This window comes from Polistes fuscatus, unplaced genomic scaffold (assembly GCF_010416935.1).
Source record: "Polistes fuscatus isolate 324 unplaced genomic scaffold, CU_Pfus_HIC Scaffold2, whole genome shotgun sequence".
Lineage (NCBI taxonomy): Eukaryota > Metazoa > Arthropoda > Insecta > Hymenoptera > Vespidae > Polistes > Polistes fuscatus.
In genome coordinates, this window is record NW_025113096.1 from 17312138 (window position 1) to 17334959 (window position 22822).

The window sequence follows — 22822 nt, forward strand, 5'->3', positions numbered from 1 at the left end:
CTTTCTTTCTCTTTCTGTTTTTCGATAAATACACATCCGTTGATATCGAGTGTAATGTTATTACGATATTTTGTATTTGACGAAATTCGATAAATTAATAAACTTTAATCTCGAATGAAAAATCACGTGCCTGTACTTTCCCGTATGTTATTTTTTGTTTTCGCGTCCATTCGATTTTTTTTTTTTATCTTCTTTTTGCTAAAAGTATCGATAGAGGATTCGACGAACGTGTATTATATTTTTTGTAGGAATCCTTTTTACAAAATATTTATATACATCCTTCGCAAAGTATCAAAATTCTTTGACAAAGAATGAAGTATTATGAAATTTGATAAACTGATATCAATACGATTGGAGAATAATATTTTTGATTTATTTATATATACTATTTTATTAAATATGTATTAAAATATGATAGAATGCAGATGTGAATTGAAAATANAGGATGATCGATACAAACAGAATGCACGTTTCAGTTCCGTAAATCAATCGAAATCTAATCCATAGTAAAACACAGTGACGAACGTAAGCTCGGTCAAACTCAAAGAGAAAGAGAGAGAGAGAGAGAGAGAGAGAATTTGGGAGTGGTGGGTGGTAAATTATCCGTACGGTCAAAATCAATATGGAAAGGTCGTTTTAGTCGTGATTAGGCGAAACAAATGAAATTGGTTTAGCGTTTGGAGATTTATAGTTCGATGGTTCAACAGCAGAGCAATGACCAACCATTTTGGTGTTGTCGATACGAATAAAAAAGTTTATTAGTAGTGGGGTAGATAGGTATAGTGCATACACCACCTCCTAATGTGTACAAGCGAATATAACACGACGAGTAATTTGAATTTTAGCGAAGGTATTCGTTTTCGAGAGCCCACGTACGCCTCGATTAACGTAAAATTATTCCCGAACGAAATTACGATTTAAGCACTTATGCGGGCGGTTTTACCTACATGTTCTATGCAAAGTAACTTAATAGCCACAGAGGTTTCGATAACATACAATCAAATAAATAATTTCTTTCCTAAGAGCATGTAAAATCCTCTCATTACAGCAACCGTTCATAAACAAAATAGTATGCAATAATAATATAATAAAATTTTTGATAAAAAGTATCGATATTTGTAATTAAAAAAAAAACAAAACAAAGAATTAATGAATTAAATATCAATTACGAATTAAATCATAATTAAGGAATTTTAATATCGCGAGAGAAAATCTTCATTGTTCATTTTCATATTATATTCATATAATTTGTATGTGTTAACCTTTTTATTAATTCTTTAGCGCCATTGGGCAAGTGTAATTATTAATAAATATATTTTCATTGTTCACATTTTTATATTATATTTTAGATATATATATGTAAAGACATTTTTGTTTCTTATTTGAAAAAAAAAAGATGAAAACAATAAAATATTAAAATAATGAAGTACAGATTACTTAGAAAGAAAGAAAGAAAAAAAAACAACAACCAATATTATTATCATTGTTACTGAATTATTTGTCGACTAACTAACAGTAAGTTGGATTAAACTGAAACTTTTGTAAAAAGAAAAAAAAAGAAAAAATAAGAAGAAGAAGAAAAAGTTAATGCCTTACCTCATAACGTTGGTGCAGAATCCGGCACACGGTCTGACGGTTAGTTCGATGCCGTGGCAACGTGGACAATAAGTCATCCTAAGTAGGGCATTATAGCAAGCTTCTTGTTGAGGACTGTTGCCAGAAAATAGTGCGCTATCGGTCCTGTCTAAGACAGTTTTGCCGAGCGTCAATGCTTGGATAAGAACTCTCGTAGCTTCAAGACTTTTCCCAACAACTCGGGAGATTTGTTTTGGTACGTCACCGAACGGTTGGATCTCTTCCATGGTTTCGTACAAGCAAGACTTGAATTTATCGGAGAAATCATCTTTGCCGGGATTCACGGCGTGATGATAAGCGACCGGGAACAGTCGTGTGAAAAACTCGAGGAATCTTTCGTGAAGAAGCTCGCGAGTCAACGGCTGTTGTAAACTGTCCGGCGTGTTATTAGGTGACACGTAGTCTATCATTGCTTGGTAAAGTGCTCTGATCGATGGTTTACTCTGAACTGCCATAGATTTATAAACTTGATCGAAGAGAGTCATCGTCTTCACCTCCGACTGTTTCGCCAATGTTGTTACCGTTTCTGTAAACAATTCAATAATTTATAGATTAAATAATTTATTAAACAATTCAATAATTTATAGATTAAATAATTTATTAAATAATTCAATAATTTATAGATTAAATAATTTATTAAACAATTCAATAATTTATAGATTAAATAATTTATTAAATAATTCAATAATTTATAGATGCGATTTTTATAGATGCTAAGTACAGTTTTATTATTTCACAAATATAAGAATCTTATGTCTTTTTGTAATAATATATAAGAGACTCTGAACTTAAATGAAATATAACGTTCTAAATTCTTACCCTGCCCAACTTCCCCTAAGACACATTTATTAATAATTTTATTTTTAGACTTGATAAACAACTAATTGATTAAATAGAAAATACACGTCACTTTTTTTTTGTTTTTTCAATGAAATTATCTTTTACTTTTGTTGCTTATACGTTAATAGAAGAGTAAACGAGGCGAAAGAAATAATCTAAAGTATTATGCAATCAGAGTAATAGGAATATATTTGTATTATTATTATTATTATTATTATTATTATTATTATTATTATTATTGTCGATTTAAACAAAAAGAAAAACTAATCTATATTTTCTCGTTCTATGATATTTCAAAAGGTTTTTATACGCGTAAACATCTAATAAATATTATTTAAATTTTCAATTGATATTAATTTTATTGCAAAAGAATATTTTACGATATGAAAAGTTGACTTTTATATAAATGATAATAGAATTTGTCTGAACAGAATCTATCCAATCCTCTCAAAAGATTAAAAAAATGCAAAGAAGAATCAACCAAGTGCTACTGACAAATATAATAACCGTATTTTTATTATATCTTACATAGATACGAAAATACTCTTGTGAGAACAATTTGTTATCATTTTAGTAAAACTTAAAAAAGAAAAAGAAAAAGATTTGTTGAGTTACAATTTTTCTATTGTTATATTCATATAACAATAAAATATTATTTTGCATTAAAACTTTAATAATCCTATCATAAGATTTCTGTATATTAAAATTTTGAATTTATGCATTACAAGCCAATATCAATTATTACAATTATTACGAGTTGATGTGATTCACCATACTTATTAGAGATTATTATTATTATTAACTTTTGTTCATAACAGATAAAAGCAATATCGTGTTTCTTAATATCAGAATTTTGTCAATCTCTAAAACAATGTATACCTAGCAGATATTTTTTTCTGTAAAAGATAAGAGTGATATATCGTGTTTCTTAGAATTAGAATTTTGTCAATCTCTAAAGCAACATATATATATGTGTGTGTATATGTCAATGTATGAGTGTGATATAGAAAATCAAGGAACGTGGGTATAATACGTGAATGATGGATTATGCGACAGGGTCGTTGCACTTATCTAAGTATGTATTATAATGTGAAAAGGAAAGTAAATATTAACTCGTAAACGAAAGAGAAGAAAAGAAAAGGAAAGGATAGGAAAGGGTAGGAAAGGGAAGAGTGAAAAAAGAGGAACGATGTACTCTTCCGATAGTTTCTGTGTAAACTAACGTAAGAAGGGAAAAGACCGGTACCATAACCTTCGGACGATGACTAAGAACAAATTGCGAGAGTAAGGAAGAGACTGAGTGGCGTTACCCTCTTCTTCTTTCTCTCGCTCACTCATTCACTCACTCACTCACTCACAGACTTACTGTCTTCCTTACTCTCTCTCGATCGATTCTACCGGCTCGAAATACCTCTAAGAGGGTAGACAGAAGGACAGAAAGAGAGAGAGATGGGATGAAAGCTGTATTCACCATCTTTGTTCATTCCAGTCCTTCGAAATGCTATCCTTTTCTAAACTCTGTCTGCCTGCATAACGTTAACATGTATATGTGCGTGTATATAATATATTGATGCTATGTTTGTGTGTGTGGTGTTATATGTGTGACGTATATATGAACGTGGATTATATAGATAAATGTGTATATTACTTTTGATATATATTTGAGTTTGTATTATATATGCGTGTATGTATATTATATATGGTGTATACGTGGGCGTGTATTATATATGGGAACGTCTATATTATATATGACGTATACATAAGTGTCTATTATATATATATAAGTGTATATATTATAATAATAGATGTAACGTGTGTGCGTGTATTATATATGACATTTATATAAATGTGTATATATATGTTTGTACATATATATATGTATATGTATATGTATATGTATATGTATATGTTTATCTTTCTTTCTTATGTTAGGTCCATTTGCAATGGGCAGACCCTGCATTCCTACCTACGGTCATTTTATTTTAGCGCCACCGTGTGGGAAGGGAAAAAGGTAGACGGGAACGGTTACCTTTTCTTCTCTCTCTCTTTCTCTTTTTGATTTTTTCCTTCGTTGCCAGTTTTACTTTCAGTCAAATTTCCCGAGTCATCCTGTGAGCTGATTTCTTTATCCCGACTACTCCTACCTTTCCACCACCTTTCCACCACCTTACCATCACCTACCAACTCTATCCTTAAAAACCCCCTCCAGCATTTACCTCCCTCCCACTCTCTTTTCCTTAACTTCCAAGAATAAAGTCGTTTCGTTTAACGAGTCTCATCAAAAAAGAGCGAGTACTTTGATATCTCTACTTCGAAATATATATACCCCACACTTTTACCGTAATTTCAGTCCCCCGAAGTAAACGAGAAGGAAGGAGAAAATCAAAGGAACAAAATTAAATGAAGAAATAAAAAAAAAATAAGAAAAAATAAAATAAAAAAGGAATTGGAGATAAAATTTCGTTGTTATGGAAAATTAGAATAGAAAATTAATCTAAAAACAAAAAAGAAGAAAAAAGGAAAAAGAAGTAGAGGTAGAAATAAAAATAGAAATAGAAATAGAAGTAGAAGTAGAAGTAATAGTAGTAGTAAAAATATTACAAAATAACGGTAAAAATAAGAAATAAAATTTGATTGTCGCCGAAACTCGGAATAGAATTAACGTTGGAAGAAAGAAGGGGGGAAGGGGGAGAAGTAGAATGATTGTGATCGACGCGAAAATAAAAAGAGAAAAAAAGAGAAAAAAATCTAATAAAACGATAAGAGAAGAAGATAATATTTGTTGTTCGCGAAAATTCGGAATAAAATTGATTTCGAAGAAGCAGAAGAAGAAGAATAAAATTGCGATTAACGTGTAAAATCGATAACACTACGAGAAAAAGAATAAGAATAGAGAACTTTCGCGTTAGCTCGATTATTTATATAACCCCACATTCTAGATTCAGTTTCTTAATTCTTCTAAAAAGAGGGGTGGAGGGAGAAAGAGAGAGAATCCATTGTAATAGATTCACATTCTCCCCTACTTTTCCTACTCAATCCTTTTGCCCTGTACTTGTTCTTTCCGAATTACACCGATTTAAAACTTTAGTCGTAACGTGGTTATTATCGTTGCTACCAAATTACATTATTACTTTTATGTTTTATTATCTTCCAAGATTATCTGATCGTTAATACAACTTTGCAATTTCTATTCAAAAATTTACTTGAATTTAATAATAATAATAAAAATAAATAATGTTATAGATTGTAATTAAATTACAATTTATTTATCTCCCTTATTTAAATTAATTATTGTTATATAAACGGATAACAATACTGCATTGCTTACTATACTGTACACGTATAATTTAAGGGGTTATACGCAGTTAGGATTTTCAAAAAAATCGATTTTTTTTTTGCATTTTCGGACTGTACATATATTTAAGTATATTCTCTGAAAATTTCAAATCGATCCGACAAATATTCTTCACTCATGTAAGCTGCACAAAAAATTTTAACTATGGTAAACGTCTCTTTGAAACTTAAACGCGTTTTTCTCAAAACGGTATTTTCAAAGATCTCGATTTTTCCAGAACCGGCTTATCCGATCGGTTTCGAATTTTTACACAATCTTTTTAGATATATTCCTCAGGTATTAAGTTAAGGATAATTTTAAAAAATTTATTACTATTTTTTGTAACAATTTAGAACGAAAATTTTAGTCAAAAAAACAACTTTTTTCAAATAGACGCCATTTTGTCAAAATCAATATTATTCCTTGGTTTTAATACCTGCTTAATCTATCCTTTAAAGAATCCACCATATTTTTTAATTTCGGACAATCCAAACCGCCAAAATGGAGATCACCGCCAAACGTCTTTTTTAGAGGACGTTCAGGAAATCATCTACAGGAGCAGTGCAGCATAACATTTTTACATAATCGACGCGCTATTGTATTCTCAAAAGTTGGCTCTATTGAATTACCATCACTTTGTTTGAGAAATAAAAACTGTTTCTAGAAAAAATTCATGAAAATACGTCTTTTTCGAGCTCGCAACTGCGTATAACCCTTATATATTTGTAAATAAAAAGAAAACGAAAAAAAGAAAAAAAATTCTATATATATATAAATAATAAAAACAATTTATGGATAAATATTTTCTATAGCTTCATCTTTGCCGCCCTGGCCACTCCCTTCCCCGCCCATCAAATTTTCATTTTATTTCTCGTCGAATTTGAGGACACGCAACAAGGGAACAAGTTCGAACGGTGCTAAACATCGATGGTGGCCAAAGAAAGAGAAAGAAATAAACGAATGAAAATAATAAGAAAGGTGCACCACCCTTCGTACCTTTGCAACGACGGGGAGTGAGGCGAAACAGAAGAAGAAGAAGAAGAAAAAGAGGAACGAGTGAAGAGGGGTAGGAGGAGGAGGAGGAGAAAAGAGGTTGTGCAAAAGGCACGTGGGAACTCTCCCATGTAACGTCGTAGTCGGTGCCAGTGGCGAAGCCGGTCCAAGACCTTGATACGAACGAACGAACGAACGAAAGAATCTCGGACGAATTCAAAACTACAACACCGACCACCACTTTCCACCGTACATGGCAACTTGCCGACATTTGCTATTCTCTCTCTATTTCTCTCTTTCTCTCTCTCACATACTCTTAATCTTTTAATCTTTCTCTCTTATATTTCCTCTTCTTTCTCTCTCTCTCTCTCTCTCTCTCTCTCTCTCTCGTACACACTTTTATTTTCTTTCTCTCTCTGACACATACTCTCTTTCTCATACATTCTTTCTTTTTCTCTCTCTAATTCTGTTTTTTCTCTCTCTCTTTCGTATACATTCTTATTTTACTATCTCTCTCTTTCTATCTCTAATTCTGTCTTACATTCTATCTCTTTCTCTTTCTCATACATTCTTTTGGTTTTCTCTCTCAGATACTCATTTATCTCTTTCTCTTACACGCACCCCTACTATATTTCTCTCTCTTTCCCCCTACCATCTCTTTATCTTTTTTTTTTATTTCTCTGTCCGTCCGTCTGGATATTTTTCTCATTGTTTCTGTCTCCTTTTCCCACTGACAGTAAAAGAGCACGCGTGCATACCTTCGAGAAAAGGACATCGAAGGTGGCCACGAATGCTAAATAACGAGGGGAAGAAGACGAATGGAAAATGCCGATCGTGCACCAATCATGGCGAACACAAGCCATCAAATAAAGGAGGCATTATGTATTCCACGGAAAGAAAGAAAGAACGGAAGATAGACAAAAATAAATAATGAATAGATGTACCATATACAATTCTGGAATACTGAATTAGAATGACTGTATAATTGTGTTCGCGTGTTCTCTCGTTTTCTTTTCCTTTTTAATAATTTCCTGTTTTTCTTTTGCTCTCTCTCTCTCTCTCTCTTTTTTCGTAGATACGTTTTTACGAAATGCAGAGATTACGATCGCAAAATGCAAATGAAAAAAAAAAAAGGAAAAAAAATGTCGAAAATTGTTTGACTCTAGTGAGAAAACACAAACGAAATGGAAAAATAGAGAATTTCTCGAAAAAGTGTGTGTGTGTGTGTTCGAGATTAAAATCCCCATTAAGTTTGTCGCACTTATGTTAGTCGTTATTACACGTGTACATTTCTATGTAAATATGTAATGTATGTATGTACATAAGAATAAAATTTTAATGTTAGAAAAGTACATGGTATTGTAAATATAGAATGAGATACAGGACCGCTTATCTCTAAAGTTACTTCGTCGCTTTCCGTGGGACAAAAGTCTAAGGAAAATATGAGAGAAGGTGTGAAAAGTAAGGAAAGGCAGATGTAATTTATAGAACAAAGCAGGTGTCTGAAAATGAATCTTAGATTCCTCTCTCTCTCTCTCTCTCTCTCTCTCTCTTTTTCCTCCTTTTTTTTATTTTTTTTTTTTGGTCGAGGACGTTCTTTCTTGCCTCTTAAAGAACTCTTCGTTCGTACTTAATTATAGATACGTTCTAAAGAAAAAGAAAAAAAAAAGAATCAAGATAGAAAGCGAGAGAAGGAAATACTTGAAGAGAGTTTCAACGCAAGAGATCCTCCTCCTCCTCCTCCTCCCCCTCCGATCCATTTCAAGTGTTACCGAAGTGCAACTCGAACGTGTGCACTTTTTAGAGGATATAAGATAAAAATAATTATGGGATAACGTAAGTAGTTTTTATTCCGACAAAAAGTTAGGAACATTGAAAATAAAAAGAAAAAGGAAAGAAAAAAAAAAGAAAATCCCTCGTTAATGTTATATTTCGTAATTTTTCCTCGTTGCGATTCATATCTATTTTTTCCTTTATTTTGGAGTATACGTATAATTAGAAAAACGCGCGTACACTTTTTAATATTAAATACAAATAATTACGTGCATAAACGTAAAAAGTTTTATTCGAGACAACAACAACAAAAATTGGGAGCATTAAAAAATAAAGAATCTCGTTCGTTTTATACTTCATAATATCTCCTCTCTGTTGCGATTTATATATTTTTTGGAGGGGAAGGGGGCGAGAGGGGGAAGGAGAATGTGTACGTATAATTAAAAACGCTTGCATTATTTAAAATTAAATATAAATAATTATGGCATCGTGAAAAAAGTTTTATTCGAAAGAAAAAAGAAGAAAAGGAAACATCAAAATAAAGAATCCGTTCGTTTTATTTCATAATAGGTATCTCCTCTCTGTTGCGATTCATATATTTTTTTTAGGGGGGAAGGCGGGAAGGAGGGAGGGAGGAAGGTAGAGGGGGTGGTGTACGTGTAATTAGAAAAAAAATGAAATAAAGGAAGAATGATGATACTATTTGTATATGATACTATTTCCCCAATAAAATTCTTTCCTCATGGTGAAGGAACGATTAGAGGGAAACGCATGGTAAACGACATAGAACTGTTCGTTCCACGTGGAGAAACACGAACAAATCGTGTCTCGTTAAAAGCAGCGGGTAGGTAGGTATACACACTAATCCGTGTGGAATCTGGGATTCGTCGTCGTCGTCGTCGTCGTCGTCGTGCTTAGTTGACGGGTGCTAATAAATCGGTGCGAGAATTGCTGCCGGAAAAAAAACAACATTCAACGGAAGAGCAAATAGAATAGGAAAAAAAAACAACAAGCAGGGAAAGAAAATGAGAAGAGAGAGAAAAAAATGGATAGAAGAAACGTCAAATGAAGGGAGGAGGAGGAGAGGAGGAGGGAGGAGGAGGAGGAGGAGGACGTGAACGAAACGGAAATAATATATAAATAATAAAAAAAAATATATAAAGTTAATACAATTTTATTAAACGATATCACACACTTTATTAAATAATTAAATAAAGATATATCAAGGGGTGATGGTCTAGAATTGTAAATCATGAAAGTGTCAAGATTATTGCGTAGATCACTGAAGAAATACAAATGAAACCTACGAATATGCGATATAAATCATTTTCGTTGCAAAAAAGATCTTCTCACTTTGATTCTCATCCTTTTAGTGATATTACAAAAATAAATATCTAAAAATACTCTAATTATGTCGCAACACTTAGCGAAACATATATACCATCCTCTCGTATAGATAAAAAAAAAATTGGTTAAAATATACCATTATTTAGAGGAATAAAATAAAACGTGGAAAAATGAAGAGGAGGGGGGATAGGTTTCCACAAATAATAATAAATATTAAATAGACAACTTACTGAATTTTCTGTAAAACGAATAACCGTGTATTGTTTGATCATCGAATAATCGTATTGTCAAAATCTGTACGATGAAAGTGGTCGCTAATGACTTCCATTGTTAATGCGACCACTTGAGAATAAACTTTTGCCCAAAAAAAAAAAAAAATAAATAAATATCACACGCACACAAATATAAATAAGTCTATTTTTATATAATATAAAACAAAAACTATTAACATTATATAATATAATATAAATTAATTAATATAATATAAAAACCATTAATTATAATATAAAAAAAGAAAAGATTTTTCGTATAAAAAGAAGCAAAAGAGAAATAATGATGATGATAATGATGACGAGAGAAAAAAAAGAAAAGAAAAGAAAAGAAAAAGAAAGAAGAAGAATAAGAAAAAGAAGAAGAAGAAGAAAATATATAAAAGATAAAAAAGAGATATCAATGGATCGTGAGAAGCGTAGGCTCGCCCCCGCTAAAAGTATAAACACTCGGTCACGGAGGAAGTGCGTTTTTCGCGGCTATCGAAAATAGAAGCGGCTAGCTCAAGAGATCTAGGCACCAGGTTGCCGAGGCAACGACACGTGCTAACATGCTTCTTTATCTCACTTACTCTATGTTTTCTATGTCTATTACTCTTATCCTTTATCATTCTTCTGGTATTCTCTCTCTCTCTCTCTCTCTTTCTATTTTTCTTTTATTTAAATATTTTTAATACACTTTTCCATTCCCTTTACAGACATTTTCTTCTCTTCTTTAATATTCTCTTTAGATTCATCTCGTTCATTGATTTCTCTGTTCTAAAATATTTCCATTTAACTTTACTATTCATTCTTCCAATCTATTTTTCTCTTTCTCTTTTATTTCATTTATATATCTTTCTGTCTATCTGTCTCCCTCTCTTTCGCTTAATAAACTTTTATATTCTCTTTATATATAAATATATTTTTTTTCCTGTGCTCTTATTCATATTCCTTTTAGGTTCGTCTAGTTCATTGATTTTTTTTTCTAAAATTTTTTCATCTATCTCGACTGATTCGATCTCTCTCTCTCTCTCTCTCTCTCTCTCTCTGTCTCTAGTTCTTTTTCATACACTTTAAAGATTTATCTTATTCATCGATTTACAATTCTTGACATACTTCCCTATTTCCAGATAACTATTCATTCATTCTCATACACACTTTAACATAAAAAAAGAAGAAGAACATACATACATTCTTCTTTATATGATACATATATTATCTTTTATAAGATTCATACCTCCCACTCGCATTTTCTCTTGAATACCTTCCCACGTTTCAAGGATTAATCTTGTCTGTCTATTTCAAGTTCCAATAAGTACACTTTTGCGTTTCTGACTTAACCCCTTCCCCTCTCCCTTCCCTTCTCTACCCATCCCTTTAGCTTTCTAATTTTCCTGAAATTACCGTTGCATCGTTGAACATAACCCAAGATGGTTACACATATAAATATGTATGCATTTATATATATCTAAATATATGCTTACGTAGAATATATATCCTATACAATATATACACAAGTTTGATCCCTAAACTCGTGCCATGTGAAATTCGCAAATGAAACGCGTTGTAATACGAGAGAAAGAGGAGGAGGAGGAAGAGGATGCTTGCTAAGTTACGTGAATATTCACCCTCTCTTCGAATCTTGATCATCTCTCTCTTTGAGTCTTGATCCTTGTTTCCTTTCACCCCCTTCCCCCTCTCTCTCTCTTACTCTTCTCTTTCTTTGAGTCTTGATCTTTCACTCCTTTCACCTCCTCTCTCCTTCTTACTCTTCTCTCTCTTTGTGTCTTGATCTTTCACTCTTTACTCTCTCTCTCTCTTTTACCTTTCTTTCTCATTGAGTCTTGATCTTTCACTTCTTTCTCTCTCTCTTTCTCTTTCTATCACCTCACACTTTCTATCTTACTCTTTCTCTCCCTTTTTCTTTGCCTCTGCCTTTCTCTCTCTCTCCTACTATCTTTCTCTTTCTTTCTAACTCTCTACGATCTTTCACTTCTATTACTCTCTCTCTCCTGTTACTCTTACTATTTCTCTATCTTTCTCTGTTTTTGCCCTTGAGCCGAGTTCACCCTCCTCCACTTCTTTCTTTTCTTCTTCTTCTTCTTCTTCTTCCTCTTCTTCTTCTTCTTTTTTTCTCAGGCTTGTGTGTATAGTAAGAAAACGTCTTTATATTCAGGCATGTGCGAGATAGGGCGAGTGGCTTTATCGGATAGCAACTCTGGGGCGCCTCTTCCTTCGTGCAAATCCGAAAATCTTCTGCACAACAACTTCTTCCTACTGCACTTTATTTCCCCTTCCTACCTTTTATTTTCCTTTTTTTTGTTTTAGAGTTTCCTCTCTCTCTTCTCTCTCTCTCTCTCTCTTTCTGGTTCCGTCCGTCCATTCTCCTTTCTTTTTATTTTTTGTCAGCGAATTACTTAGACCGTCTCCTCTAGGTACGAGAGTGTTTTCATCCCCCCCCTTCCTCCTTTCTCCCTAACCACGCAAACTTCTATTCCTTCAGTTTTCTTCAGAAATATTTCTCTATCGAAGATGCATATAAAGCGGTGGGGGAGGGTGAGGGGGAGGGAGGAGGGTTGTTCCTATAAAAATATTAGGCCAATTTCCTTCTTGCTCTGAACTAGATTTTATATTCTTTTTTGTTTAAATATGTATTTTACTTATAAAAATGAATAACACGTTATAACGAATTAGAATATATCATTGTTTTTCAAAGACCTTCGCGTGTTAAGGGAGATGGGAATCTTCAAACGAGAGAACGAGAGAGAGAGGGAAAGAATTTGTAATTCACGATTGGAATAAATATAAATATGTAAAATGTGTAATTCATTTCATTTCATTTCATCGAATTACAAAAAAAAAATATTGAAAAGAGAATATTGAATAGGAGTAATCTAAATTGTTAATAACCGTGAAAGAATTTAAAAGAAGTAATAAAAACTAATGGAGTATACACAAAAAATGGTAAACGAAAAGAGAGAGCAAGAGAGAGAGAGAGAGAGAAAGAGAGAGAGAGAAAGAGAGAGAGAATATATAAAAGAATATGGCATAATAGTTATATTACTCCTACCTTTTATTCGTTTGTTTTTCAACAGTGGCTTGGTAAAATTAAAACTGTAGGACTATAGGGGATAACCCTATACACCATTGGAACATAAAAAGAATAAAGGCGGAATGAAATTTTACGGGGGAACGAATTTTTATCGAGAAACTCGACGAAACGTTAATAAAACGATCGACCGACACAACTTTTCTTTTACTAACCTTTCCAAATGACACTTTTTCACTCCAAGCATTTTTCTATCATGTTTCTGTTCTCTAATGTCGTGATTCTCAAGCGCGGTGGTAACATGGGGGGAAAAGGGGGGTTTGTTTAATTTGATTTTTATTGTACAATTCGAGAATGCGTTATCAAACAATGAATTTATTCCATACAATTTTTATATTCCTTTATTATTAATTTAAAAAGTACTATATGCAAATTTTATTTTAACGTTTGGCATTTTTCTTACTCTTCCATAAGATAAAAGAATATTTAAATATATTCAATATAGATATAACTACAATATTTATATATTAAACGTAACGCGTTTTCGTCGTATTTTAATATTTAAAAATTAATTTCAACATATTTAACAATAAACTATTTTATGACGATACACGTTAACATCGTTTTTACATCTTCTAATGTTTCTATACATTTTTTTGTCTTCACTATTATTAAGTATTATATTTCTTATCATAGAAGCTCATTTTTCTCCGTTGAGATAGTTTTTTTTTAATCGATTAGAATATAAAACAAAATTCATTAAAAATCTTCCACGTTTCTACGATTGATTTTTTATTAATTATATTATATTATTACGCGTAGGAATACATGTAAAAAATTTGATTATTAAAGGTAGACGATTCGAGAATGTGTTATTAAAAGTGCATTCTTTCTTTTCCTCACAACGTACGTTTTACTTTTATTTTTATTTTTCCTATAGATATGCTTCACATTTTTTTGAAAGATACTTTAAAACAAGTTTATTGAAAGTTCATTTTTTGATTAATAAGAATCATATGTTACAGAAAAAAAACTGGGAGAAAAAGGAACGTCAGAATTTTAAACAATTTTTTAGATAAACCATGGCCATTAAACAAAAAAGAAAAACAAGAAAAAGGTTGGCAAGCACTGTTATTTATAAATTGATTTATTTTTAACGAATCACGTGAAAAAAAAAAAAAAAACACAAAAAATCGGAGTTCTTTCTTTTTTTAAAATGATCTCATAAAACGAGTTTACGGTTGTAAACAAATTAGCCTTGAAGGAGAAGGAGGAGGAGGAGGAGGAGGAAGACGTCAAGGAGGAAAAAATGTAAAGGGAAAAAAGCAAAAAAAAATAAATAAAAGACAAATTCTGCGAAGAGTGGGAAGACAAGAAGAAGATGGAGAGGTGGAGGAGAAGGAATGTGGGTGGGGAGGAGGGGGAGGAGAAGGGGGGAATAAAAGAGAGATGAGACCGTAAGCTAGAGGAGACACGGGTTATCTCCCTTATCTCGAGCTTAACCAGCCGTTTAGCTTCGTTTCGTGCCCACACATATGCGATATATATGTGTGTGTATATGTGTGTATATATGTGTACACGTATGACGAACTTCTTACTACGAGTCTAGCACAATCAGCTACTTTCTTTCTTTCTTTATCTCTTTTTTTTGTTTTTTATTGTTCTATTTATAGTATTGCAATTTATTATCATCCTTTTCGCATTTTAAAACAATCGTAGGATTGTTGTAAAATTAATAAAAAAAATTATATAATAAAAATATGTTGGGTGGAAGGGGAAGGGACGAGAGTTGAGAGAATAATTTTGTTACGTTTTTGTCCAAATTGATCTATTCGTATCTATTTTTTTTTAATGTAATTTTACCTATTTGTTTATACATTTTTATACTTACAAAAAACAAAAATAAATGAATAATATAATTGCAACTAAACTGTGAATAATAAACGTGTCCGACGCGTAACGATAAAAGTACGATGTTGTTTTTAAATTTTGTCAAACTGATCTATAATATTCGTATTTTCTTTTTTTCTTAATGATTATACGTATTACCGTATAAATATATCAATTATTTTAATTAAAATATTATATGATTATAATAAGATGAAACGTATCCGACGAATAACAGAACAATATTAAGATTTGTATACAACTATAATCAATGATTACGTGCACAAACGTATTTTTCAAAAATTAATATACGTTATTAGAGTTTAAAAAAGTTTCGAGCTTCCACAAAAAGAAAAAAAAAGAAAAAATTAATTAGAAAACAATTTACACGAATATATAAGAATGAAACACGTATAATTACGTGTATATACCAGAAAAATTTAAAAGAAAATCTCGCGTGTGATTGGTCCAAAGATGAATGGTTGATGATATCGAGTGTAAAGGTAATTGATGAATTTAAAAAAAAGGAAAAAAAACCTATGAAAAAAAAAGAGAGAGAAATAGAGAGAGAAATAGAAAGAGAGAGAGAGAGAGAGAGAAAGACTTCTCTTGGAAAATCGTAAACGAGGCACGTTAACAGATAAATATGTGTGCGCACACATACATGAGGGGGTGGTAGGTGGTAGGTATTTTTACACTAGTAAAATAGATAATACTACAGATTATAAAGTTATCTTGCAGAAAGCCGTAGGTCAAGTCTATAAAATTGTTATTTAACGATTGTCCTTCTCCTATCCGTATCGTAAGGTATCGTTTTAATGGCAACTTTAACGGTACTGTAATTACAATGTAAAGTATGACTTCTCTGAAAATAGGTTAAAACGGTAGGAAAAGAAAGAGAGGAAAAAAAAAAGACAGAAGAAGAAAAAAAAGAGAGAAAGAGAGAGAGAAAGAGAGAGAGAAAGAGAGAAAGAGAGAGAAAGAGAGAAAGAGAGAGAAAGAGAGAAAAAGAGAGAGAAAGAGAGAGAGAAAGAGAGAGACCTATCGAAAACCTTTTTATTTTTTTTATATTTCTCTCTCTCTCTCTCTCTCTCTCTCTCTCTCTCTCTCATTCAGTTTTGCTCACTCGTACTCATTTTGGAAGATACTTATCAGCGTTACTTGGCGAAAATAGAACCGTTGAAACCGAGAAAAATTTCAATAGATACTTTTCTTTTATCTTCCTTCTTCTTCTTTCTTTCTTTCTTTCTTCCTTCCTTCCTTCCTTCTTTCCTTTCTTTCTTTCCTTTCTTTCTTTCTCTTTTCTTTCTCTTTTTTTTATTTTTTTTTTTTTTAACAGGACACAACGGAGGCCGCGAGGATCATTAGAGATAAGAGTTGACTATTGTCCGCGTACAAACGTGACTCGTATGAGATATAGGATAAGAAGGATTGAACAAAGAGTGCTAAGGAGGAGGAGGAGGAGGGGGAGGGGGTTTAAGGAAGATGGTAAGAAGCTGCATAGCTTTTTCTTCCTTCCCCTCCTTATCCCCCTATCCCTGTCCCAACCCTATTCCACTTGCTATTACTATTACTATTACGACTACTATATTCCCTCATCTTTTTTTTTCTTCTTCTTCTTCTTCTTTTTCCTCTTCTGCCATCCAAGCCCATTCCCCGACTTACCTACCCCCCACCCCTGCCTTCTCTGCAATGCAATTAATGGCTCTAGTCGGTGTTAATCGTCACGTCCAATTTAATGTTCCAAGAATTTAAGCTTACTACTTATACATTAGAGCGTATTTTTCGAGATCCTTCGTGGATTGTGGGGGATAATAGAAGGGAGGGAAGGAGGGAGGGAGATACGTGGGGGGTGGAAAGAGAACAATTTTCATTACAGATTATAACAGATCTTATTATACTTTGGATAATATCTCTTATCATTAAGCGAATATAATTTGTCATCAATCCCTTTTTTTTTCTTTTTTCTTTTTTTCATAACGCGACTGTTTTATAGTATTTATTAATGAAAGGAAGAAATGAAAAAAAAATAAGGAAAAAGGATAAAGGAAAAGGAAAAAGAAAGAAAAGAAAAAAAGAAAGATGCCGTTTAAATGAGATTTACAATCGAGGATATATAAGTCATCTTAATTTTTTTGCCCCCCCCCGTCGAGATTCTTGTTACAACTCGTTGGAATATTAAATTTGTTTCGTTCGCGAATGTGAACTACAAGGCTATAAAAAAAAAAAAAATTAAAAACAAGGATAAATAATTTAAAAAAAAAAAAAATGTCCAAGAAAAAAAAACATAATAATAATAATAATTGAATCAAGAACGAGATATACTATTTACTTTTTTTTTCCCCTCGGGCCTCGTAAATTGTTGCTCGTAATTTAATTTGTATTCGCGAATGAACGAAGAGAATAGGAAGGGGGCAGGGGGAGAAAGAAAATAGAAAGAAGAAAAAAAAAGTGTTTGATAATCAAAGGGGTCGTAGGGAGGTGGAGATGGTGTTGGGGAGTAGTTGAAAGGAATCGTCGTTTTTTTTTTGGTTTTTTTTTGTTTTGACGCGTTCACAGCAGCCGGTGTTGTCGCAAGAAAAAGACTTTGTTGAATCGGCGGGATCAGGTGATTTGAATTGCACCTGCTTCGATTATCGATCTCGAACACAAGGTGTATCAATTCGTTCCGCGTAATAGACAATGGCCGCGGGAACGCGATACCCACGATGAATCATAGTTAAAAGTCGTCCCACGATTTTCTCAGCCAATGCGTTATGCATTCCGTAGGCGCGTTTACAATAATATGAATCGATTGACGGAGTTCTTTCTCGATCGATTCATCCATCCATCCATCCCATCCATCGATTTATCGATTTAAGTATAATAAATATATTTCTATTTTTTATTATTATTATTATTATTATTATTATTATTATTATTATTATTTTCAATTTTCTACGAGCAAACCAAAAAACGAAAGAGTACGTTTAACGTTTTTGAGGTTATACTTCTTTTTGCGCGTTTGGGAAAATGTGATGGGAATGAAGTTTTTCCGAACGACATGGTAAAAATCGACACCACGAAGTTTTCGGTATTTACGATGCGCGGCAAAGCGATTTCAAATTTACGACATGAAGTCGTCTTTTTTTCTCTTCTTTTCTTCCTCTTTTTTTTTCTCAAGCGGGTCACCCATCCAAGTACTAATCATACTTAGTGCTGCTTGACTTAGATGATCGAGCGGGAAGTAGTTCTATCACCGTGCCATAACTGTTGACGCATAAAGTAATTCGATATATCTCCCTTATATTTAGTGTGTATTGATATCTATATTTTTATATTTTCTTTTCTTTTTTTTTATTCTTTCTTATATATATATATATATATTCAACTATGTAAAAAGAAATATAATAATAATAATATAATATAATAATAATAACATTAATTAAAAAATAAACAAGGAAAATTAAAAAGTAACAAGGAAAATTAATAATGATAATAATAATAATAATAATAATAACAATAATAACTATTATTTTTTTTTTAAGTTATTTTTTTTCTTTGAAGTTATTTTTTTGAAGTTATTGAGGTTATTGAGGTTACATTCATTTTGGTACGTCAAAGAAGTATAACTTCTTACGTGCGTACATAAGTACACACACCAGTTTTTTTTTTCTTTTTTTTTTTATAAGAAATAAATAAATCTGTATTGATTATATAAAATCAAATTTTATTCTTACCATTAGAGAGACGATAATAAAATATTTTGTTTGTTTGTTTTTTAACTAGAAACGAAAGAATTACGTTTTTCTTAGCACGTGCAACCAATGATCGAATGAAACACGTACCGTTTGCTAAGTTGCTCGAAAGAGATCCCAATCAAAGTGGAATCAAATCACCGCTCAAATTAGCATTACGTACTACGTAATCTTCGAGAGAGAGGGGTTTAGGGGGGCAGGGGAGAAAAAGAGAGAAAGACGTGAACCAACAGTGTTAGGAAATAGAAATGGAATCTTTATGAAACAAGCTATCTGGGTCATATTCTACGAATTCCATTAATAATTATCACGATATTCAAGATACTTTGATTCGTGTAATAATAAATAAAAAAAAATAACTAAAATCTTTACTCTACAAACAAACGAACATACGTGCATAGATAGATGGACAGACAGACAAAATATTATTAACGTAATCTAAATGAAAATCAATGAAAAATAAAATCTACATAAGAAAATTCGAAGAAATATATTTGTGTATGAAAAAAGAAAAAAAATATTGAATTGTTTTATACATAATAAAAGAAGGATTTGTATGACCTTTAAAAGTAGATAAGGGAGGGTTATAAGTTTCTATTTAAAATTTCAAAGTAAAAGATAATTAGGGTGGAAGGGTAACAACCACCATAAGAAATTGTATAAAAGTTTTTTTAAAAACAAAAAGCGGCTTTTTTTCCCTCCCCTTTTCTCGCTATCCGAATTGATTTGTTGTATTTTATTTTGGTTTTTTTTTCTTCTTTTTTTTTATTCGAAGTTATAAAATTAAATTCCTGAAAATGGAAAAAATTATTATCGAAGATCTTTAGTTTGAAAGAATAGAAAAAAGAAAGAAAAAGTGATGAAAAGAGAGAGTGAGAGAGAGAGACAGAGAGAGACAGATAGATGGACAGATAGACGAAGGAAGAGGAAACACGCTAGCAATTTCTAGTTGGACGCGTGATATCTTCGTAGACAGACGATTCGGGTTTATATCGGAAGAATCGAATCATCACTATGCGAAGCACGCTTTCTACGTGGGCATCTTGGCATTGGTATGATCGGCATCGAGTTATGTCTACGCATCGATATGCATCCGAGCAAAGGAGAAACACCCGATGATGTCGAACTTCCGTAGAAACGATAGACGAGAAGATCTTGCATTAGTCAATCGGACAACCGCAAACTGACCAGTTTACCTTTCATTATTTAACACACTCTCTCTCTCTCTTTCTATATATATATACTATATTGTAATAATTACATCTTTATAGTGTAGTTTTTTTTTAAGAAATTACATAAAAATTAAAAGAATGCTAAAATGAGAACGTTATAATCTTAAATTTTATGTATTAGGTTGGTGCATATGAAACGTCGGATTTTCCTTACATGTGAACGTTTGTCCTCCATGTTTTCGTTATTCTTTTATTTTTGGCATAACTTCGTTTATAGTCGTACTGTCGACAGCCAAAGTCACATTTCAACAAAACAGATTTTCTCAAAAATGTTTAATTTTTAAATTTATTTTGAATTTTATAAGGATATGAATTCAACCGATATTCGTGTAATTTTTTAATATGAGTATAAACTTGGTAATAATGCTGCAAAATCTGCACGCAACATAAAAAAGGCGTCTGGGAAGAATACTGGTAACGATTGAAAAGTGCATCGTTGGTTTGAGAAACCTCGGTCTTGTAAATGTTTCCTTCAAAACGAACCTCGTCGAAGACCCAAAACGTCCGTGAAAAACGATATTTAGGAACGAATTAAACTTTATCTACAAGGGAACTTCCTAACAGAATGAAAATTAATCATACAACAATATTGCGATACCTTTCTGAAATTGGCAAGGTGAAAAAAATGGAAAAGTGGATACTGCACTAACTTACCAAGCGAAATAAGCTGGATCAATTAAACGTATTCTCATCATTGCTAACCCAATTTTTTCAAATAAATGAAAATATGAAATTTTGTCGCACCTATCTTATTCATCGGATTTTTCGCTAACTAACTTCCATTTTTTTAAACCTTTACAACAATTTTTATATGCTAAACAATCTAAAAATGAAGACAGTCTGAAAAAGTCTATATCAAAGATTATTGATTCTGAAGATCAGAATTTCTTTAAGACCGAAATCTATGCATTATAATCTCGTTGGAAAAATTGAAGCGAATGGAGCATATTTTTATTAAATAAACAGCTTTTAAAAAAAGATATGCAGTTATATATATTCACTTTAAAATCCGACATTTCATACGGACCAACCTAATATTAGGTGCATTGTTACCTTTATACACACGCGCAACATTCGGAAGGGCATATAAACAACATTTAATAAAAGTAATTTGTTAGAGAACAATGTTTCATTTCAACGCTGGATTTCGAAGAAATGTCGTTTTTCTGAATAGTTCGCGTCAATATTTTGTATACTTATAACAAGCAGATTTTAATGATTTTTATATTAAATTAAACTATACTCTTTTTTCTACGCGTAGAATACTTTGTTAAGTTATAAATTTAGCATGTAAAGTTCAGAAAATGTCAGAGAATGCAATGCTGTTAATTGTACGACTTTGCCGTTTCTTTGAAAAGTTTCGGTAAAAATTTTTTATACTAAGAGTTAGTGGATTTTAATGACTCTTATATTAAATTAAAGTAAACTCTTTTTCCTACGTGTAGAATATCTTATCGAGTTATAAATCGATCTGCAAAGGTTTATAAAATGTCAGAGAAAAGTTAGCGGGTCAGGCATTGTTCACATTGCCTGATCGCCAGGCATTGTTAGCATTGCAGTTTTATTCTACGTTTATTATATACAATTATTTGTTTGTTTTTTTTTGTTTTTCCTATCATTTCTTGTGTTCAACTTTTCTTTACCTTTATTTTTAATAAACGAGTGCAATCCGCCGAGAAAATCGAGATTGATCGAAAATAACTGACCTGAAAACTCGAGGAACGTAATCTCTTTTAACAGAAACAAAAATACGAACAAATAAAAAACAATATATATATAAAAATAAAAATAATAATAAAATAAACAACATAACCGAAAGTAAAATCGGAAAATATCTCTTCAATTAATTTTATTATGAAAAAAAAAGAAGGAAAAATACAGAGGAAAAAAATACAGAGGAAAAAGAGAAAAAAAAATATGTTTTCGATCTAAATCCTATTCTCGTAATCGTGCTCGATCGAATGGAATACCCATTCCGGGACGTAAACGATGAAAACGAATGAATTTTTATCTATAAAATACAATCTATCGAAAAAATCGTTGTTCGATTTATCGATACGCGAAAGAGAACGATTGAGAAAAAATAATCGAGAAAGAAATTGAGATCCCTTTTTCTTTTATCTTAATACAAACAAATAGACAAAAAATAAAAAAAAAAGAAGAAGAAGAAATATATAACAAAGATAGTAATATAATATAATATAATAAATAATCAATATAATAAATATATATAAAAAAATATAGGAATATTAACGAATTTTTAATTAAAAAAAAGAAAAAGAAAAAAGAAGTAAATTCGTGTAGGCACAAACGCGAAGACAATTATAATCAACGAATTAAATCCAAACACCATAGGAAAAAGCAAGAAAAAAAAAATCTTCATTTCTTACTATTATCTACTATTACCCCATTGATTTCAAATCAATCCACTAAATAACTTTTTCTATTTTTCGATCAACTATTATTACGATTATTCTCACAACGCACCTGTAATATAAAACAAAATGAATCATCGTAATCACCTGTACAAGAATATATCGAAAGAGAGTCATCGTTCGAGGTATCGATAAGTGAAGAGTAGAAATTGAGAAAAAGAAGAGAAAAGGCCTTGAGGGTGAGACAGGGGGTTGGTGACGGGTGAGAGGGAGGGTGGAAGGGGGAAGGAGGGAGGATCGAGATTTCTCGGTGTCTCGGATCTAGGGGTCCATGTAGGCGTTTCGTTCCGGATTCCACGTGTTCCTCTC

The 22822-nt window shown here is 31.8% G+C and overlaps 1 protein-coding gene across 1 annotated transcript in view; it reads right to left on the reverse strand.

Moving 5' to 3' along the window:
* LOC122516498 (division abnormally delayed protein) overlaps positions 1 to 22822 on the reverse strand; it is a gene marked incomplete in the record, with an annotated part of 90732 nt that overhangs the window by 36356 nt on the left and 31554 nt on the right. The window contains 1 exon segment of the mRNA XM_043634359.1: positions 1597 to 2161. Coding sequence (XP_043490294.1) covers positions 1597 to 2161 — 565 coding nt within the window.